General features: G+C 39.6%; 1 protein-coding gene across 1 annotated transcript; it reads right to left on the minus strand.

The window, feature by feature from the left end:
- Positions 1-1,783: 1,783 nt before the first annotated feature.
- Positions 1,784-2,521, minus strand: LOC138880235 (uncharacterized). Its single transcript, XM_070159913.1, has one exon. It carries the CDS (start codon positions 2,519-2,521, stop codon positions 1,784-1,786), a length of 738 nt encoding a protein of 245 aa, XP_070016014.1.
- Positions 2,522-6,000: the final 3,479 nt, after the last annotated feature.

Genomic DNA, 6,000 nt, shown 5'->3' on the forward strand with positions numbered 1-6,000 from the left:
CAATCTCATTAATGTACAATTCTGCTAAACGTTCAAGTGAGTAGCCCATTCTGATTGCCAAGAAATGAGCACTCTTAGTTAGTCTATCTACAATGACCCAAATTGCATCATGATTTCTTTGAGTGCGTGGAAGTCCAGAAACAAAGTCCATCGTTATCCTTTCCCATTTCCATTCAGGTATTGACAAAGGTTGCAGGAGACCAACTGGGACTTGATGTTCAGCCTTTATTTGTTGACATACCAAGCATTTCGAAATGAACTCTGCAATGTCTTTCTTCATACCACTCCACCAATAGTGCTCCTTAATGGTCCGATATATTTTAGTACCTCCAGGATGCATTGCATAAGGTGAACTATGTGCTTCAATCAAGATCTACTTTCTCAATTCATCATCATTAGGAACACACAACCTATTTTTATAAAATAAGGTACCATATTTCTTTAATGAAAAATTTGATTCTCTTCCATTTTGGACTTCTTCAACCCGTTTCACAAGCTTCTCATCTAACTTATGTGATTCTTGGACTTTCTCAAGTAAGACTGGCTTGACTTGCAAATTAGCAATGATAGAACCATTAGAATTAAATGAAAGGCAGACATTCATGACTATTAATTCAAGAAGCAAAAGCAAATGACTTAGAGTTAAACATGCAAGAGAATTGCGACTCAACGCATCTGCAACCACATTGGCTTTACCAGGATGATAATCAATCGTGCAATCATAATCTTTGATGAGTTCAAGCCATCTATGTTGTCGCAAGTTTAACTCTTTTTGTGTACCCAAGTACTTCAAACTCTTGTGATCAGTAAATATGTGACACTTCTCTCCGTATAAGTAATGCCTCCAAATTTTTAAGGCAAAAACAATGGCAGCAAGTTCAAGATCATGAGTGGGATAATTCAACTCATGCGATTTCAACTTTCGAGAGGCATAAGCAATTACTTTCCCTTCTTGCATCAAAACACGACCCAAGCCACGATGAGATGCATCACTGTATACCACATAATCTTTTCCTTCAGTTGGCAAATAAAGTATTGGAGCTTGTGTCAACAAGGATTTGAGCTTTTCAAAACTCTCTTGACACTTGTCATCCCATACAAATTTGGCGTCTTTCCCCAAAAGTTTGGTCAAGGGAGAAGCTATAATAGAGAAGCCCTTCACAAACCTTTTGTAGTATCCTGCTAAACCCAAGTAACTTCTTATCTCAGTTGGAGTTTTAGGGAGTTTCCAATCAACAATAGCTTGAATCTTACTAGGATCAACCTTCACACCTTCAGATGATACAATGTACCCTAAAAAAGCCACTTCATTCAGCCAGAATTCATATTTGGAAAGCTTCGCGTAGAGTTGTCTCTCTTTCAGAATTTGCATGACAATTCGGATATGCTTATAATGATCTTCTCTATTCTTGGAATAGACTAAAATGTCATCAATAAACACCACCACAAATTGATCGAGATAAGGCTTGAATACACAGTTCATTAGATCCATAAATGCAGCAGGAGCATTTGTCAAACCAAATGGCATTACCAAAAATTCATAATGTCCATACATGGTCCTAAAAGCAGTTTTAGGAACATCTTGCTCCCTCACACGCAACTGATAATATCCAGACCTCAAGACAATTTTTGAGAATAAGCTGGCACCCTTCAGTTGGTCAAACAAGTCATCGATTCTAGGCAGTGGGTATTTGTTCTTGATTGTTACCTTGTTCAGCTGTCGGTAATCAATACAAAGCCTAAGAGTGCCATCTTTCTTTTTCACAAATAAAACAGGAGTTCCCTAAGGTGAAATACTGGGACGGATAAAACCTTTCTCAAGAAGTTCTTGCAATTGAGCCTTCAACTCTTTTAATTCAGTTGGAGCCATTCTATAGGGAGCGATAGAAATATGAGTAGTTCCAGGGACAAGATCTATAGGAAATTCAATCTCCCTTTCTGGAGGCAACCTAGGAAGATCATCAGGAAATACATCAGGAAAGTCGCACACAGTTGGTATGTCCTTAAGACTTGGACTCCCCAATCGTGTATCGACTATATGAGCAAGATAGGCATCACAACCTTGACAAATCATCTTCCTTGCCAAGACCGCAGAAATAATATTAGATGACAATGATCTTTCTCCTTGAACTACCATGTATGAATATGCAGGAGTTCTAAATGTCGCTTGCTTCAACCTACAATCAACCAATGCATGGTGCCTATGTAGCCAATCCATACTAACAATAACATCATAGTCTCGGAAGGGCATTTCAAGCAAGTCGACAGGGAAGACCAGATTTTGAATTATGAATGGACAATCTCGGTAAATCCTGTTAACAACAACTTGATGACCTAATGGACTCGTGACCAGCACATCAAAGTCAAGTCTCACAGATTTAACAGTATCGAAAAATGCAAGTGATGAGCAAACATAAGAGTGCAAAGATCCAGGATCAAATAATGTAACAACAGATATGCCAAATAAGTGAAATTTACCAGCAACCACGTCCGGACCATCCTGGTCATTCTTCTGTCTCATAGCATAAACTCGTGCAGCAGCTCTCGACCCACCAGCCTGATTAGCTACACTCTAGCTCGTTGCTTGCATATTTTGAGGTTTAGCACTACTGTTAGCTTGAGAATGAGTAGTGATGGGCTTTTGAACTGATCCTTCTGTATGTGTATAAGAAAGAGGATTAGGATTAGGACAATCCTTCACTTTATGATCCATACTTCCACAATTAAAACAAGCACCGGAAGCTCGTCTACATGCACCATAATGATTCTTCCCGCACTGTGCACAAGTAGGTGTATGAGTTTTGCCTTGGCCATAACTTGGAGTACTGGCAGTAGAAAAATTTGACTTATTCTGCTTATGATGTAATGATTTATGTGTACTCTCAGTCTTGGAATAATCAAACTTTCCCTTTTTGGATGGACCGCCATAATCTGAATTACCTTTCCTAAACCTGTTTTCTCTCCTACTAGCTTCTTCCTTGTCAATTCTTTCCCAAGTAAGTGCAGCTGAAATCAGCTTGGAAAAATCCTCAAGTTGTGATTGCCACTGATTTTCGAATGTAACCATTCAAACCTTCTTCAAATCTTCTGCATTTGTCTCTTTCACCATCAATAATACCTTTAGCATAGCGAGAAAGCCTGAAAAAGTTTTGTTGATACTCTGCAATAGACATACTCCCTTGTCTTAAATTTAGAAACTCTTTCTTTTTAGCATCACAATAGACAGGGGGAACATATTTTGCACGAAATGATTTCACAAAGTCATCCCAAGTCAGCACCGGAGGTTTCGCTTTTGCATTTGGCACACTTAACTGTCACACCTCCTTTTTCCGCACCCGCATGGGCGCAAAGGAGTTTTTTCCAAGTAAAGGACAATCGAAACGGGATTGGTTTAATTATTTCAGAGTCGCCACTTGGGAGATTTAGGGTGTCCCAAGTCACCAATTTTAATCCCGAGTCGAGGAAAAGAATGACTCCATATTACAGTCTGCGTACCAGAAATCCGGATAAGGAATTCTGTTAACCCGGGAGAAGGTGTTAGGCATTCCCGAGTTCCGTGGTTCTAGCACGGTCGCTCAACTGTTATATTCGGCTTGATTATCTGATTTCATACAAGTGTGAACTTATGTGCAAAATTTAACTTTTAACCGCTTTTATCATTTACTGTTTTTATCAAGAATTGCAACGTTGTGAAAATGTATCTCGAACCACGTCACAATCAATGTACCCGTGGTCGTCGACACACTTTGACTCCGTTGAGATTTGGATTTGGGTCACATCAATGTGCACCCGAGTTTAAGGAAATTAAATTATTAAAGGCGCGCCTAAAGCGACTAGCGTATTTATTTTGGGTAGGACCGTGGAATTTTACTAAACGGTCCATCCCGAAGTCTAAACAATTTTTAAAGCAAATATTTACTGAGGGCCCCGCAATTTGTATTTTTATTTGGCGAGGCTCATCTCATTCCTTTTTTTTTCTTTTTTTTTGAAATGAATTTGCAACATCATGGACACGCACCTCGAACCACGTCACAATCAATGTACCCGTGATTAGAGACACATTTCGAATCCGTCGAGATTTGGATTTGGGTCACATAAATGTGCACCCAAGTTTAGGAAGGTAAGGTTTATTAAAGCGTGTCCTAAAGAGACTAACGTGTTGTTATTTTAGGAGGGTTGTGAGATTTGCTAAACAACCCGTCCGGGAAACTAAATGCTTCAATGATTTACATTTAACAAGGGCCCCGCATCTGCGTGTTTTGTTTATTTTCATCGAGGCTCATCTCGTTCTTATTTTAAAAGGACATCCTATAGCAACTACGTTTCTTGTCGTGTTCGTCTCTATCAATTGAAAACGGTAGACAGTCCTAATTAATTACATGATTGCGAGTTTATCTATAACAGAATTCCGAGTGCTTGCGCAAAATCAGAAAACATGGCCATGCACGTGGGCAGCTAATCGGTCATTATGGGCCCAAACCCAGCCAACATAGTATCGGCTGGGCCTGGGCCGCTGCCTTTCTGATGAAAGCCTGCTGGGTTCGTTTGATTCGGGCTCGACCTTCGTGAGGTTGAGAAGTGCAGACTTGCGCTGTTTATTTTAAAGCAATGGTTCGCCAATTATAAGGAGGCAATTTATCAAAAGGAAATGAAGTTAACTAACATGGACGGTTTTATGCATTTAAAGACATGTTAAACGCAATTAGATAAAGCCTAGGTACAACCTATTGCACTGGGAATACTTTTATCTATCAACCCATATATACAAACTAACATTCTATCACCACACATTGATATCTACTAGGCATGCAGGCTAGCTTCAGTATCTAGACAAGAAAGTAAGCTATTATACATTACATGAAGTTTAATATAACAGTCTATGTATGAAATAAACATCTTCAGCTCTTCTCTTTTATATTCATGCTCAACTTTCAAGTTACATTGACACTATTAATCGTGTACCTGGTATAGCAAAGAAAAAGAAGAAGGAGAATGGTCAGCTGAGTAGTATGCAGCAAATACAGCAACAGCAGATAAACACCAACAACACAGCAACAACAACCAGCCACAATGATGGAGCTCACAAGTGGTCGAGCAACAAACAAACAGTCCCAGAGGCAGAATGATGAACCAACACTACTTCCCAGAACAAAGAGGAACAACCAATAGTCGAGTACCAAACCAATGAACCCAGAAAAGAAAGATGAAACAACAGCAAACAGAGTATTCAATGCAGCAACACTACCAATTCAATAACCAGAAACAGCTCAACCAATGCAAACCAAGAACTTGGCCAAGACAGCTTGACCAATATGCACTCTTATACAACTTTCAGGCAGTGTTTGGTTGCAGTGTTTATTGGAAACTAACTTATGTTTTTCAGTTTTCTTTGAACTCACCAGACCTCTCTTTAGACTACAAATTTTTCCAGCCCTTTGTTTTTCCCTCTCTGAAAGCTAAAAGTCCAGCCTAAGACCCTTAAACTTCAGCCCCTGTTTTAGTTATCAAATGGCCTATTTATAGGCCAAATGCACCATTACAGCTGAGCTGCCCTGCCTGCCAATTGGCAGAATGCCCATACTCTTTAAGCCCATGCTCAGCATGCTTGGTGTCAGCTCCCTTTATTCCCCACGCCTGGTTTTGTTTAATCCAGAATTATGGGCTCATTTGTTTATTCATTTTGAGCCCCCATACCCTTGTGTCTTGTTCCCCCATTGGTATTAGTTTAATCCTAAGTTAGTACCCTTTTTGTCAGCTCACTTAAACTAATTACTTCTGTTCTTTTTAAACACCCCAGAATACCCCCGTTAACCTTGATTATTACTGCCCCTGCCTATTGCAGCATTAGGGCATTTTTGCACTGATGAAAACTCGAACTCAGGACTGCCTAGACTGAACCCTTTTAGTCATTTTTATAATGCCAACAGACCATTTCAAACATTACTAGGTCATCCAGCCAGTGTCCGAGTTTAATTAGTTATGTGAAACTCCTAGCTCCTT

This window comes from Nicotiana sylvestris, chromosome 10, assembly GCF_000393655.2.
Source record: "Nicotiana sylvestris chromosome 10, ASM39365v2, whole genome shotgun sequence".
NCBI classification, from domain to species: Eukaryota; Viridiplantae; Streptophyta; class Magnoliopsida; order Solanales; family Solanaceae; genus Nicotiana; species Nicotiana sylvestris.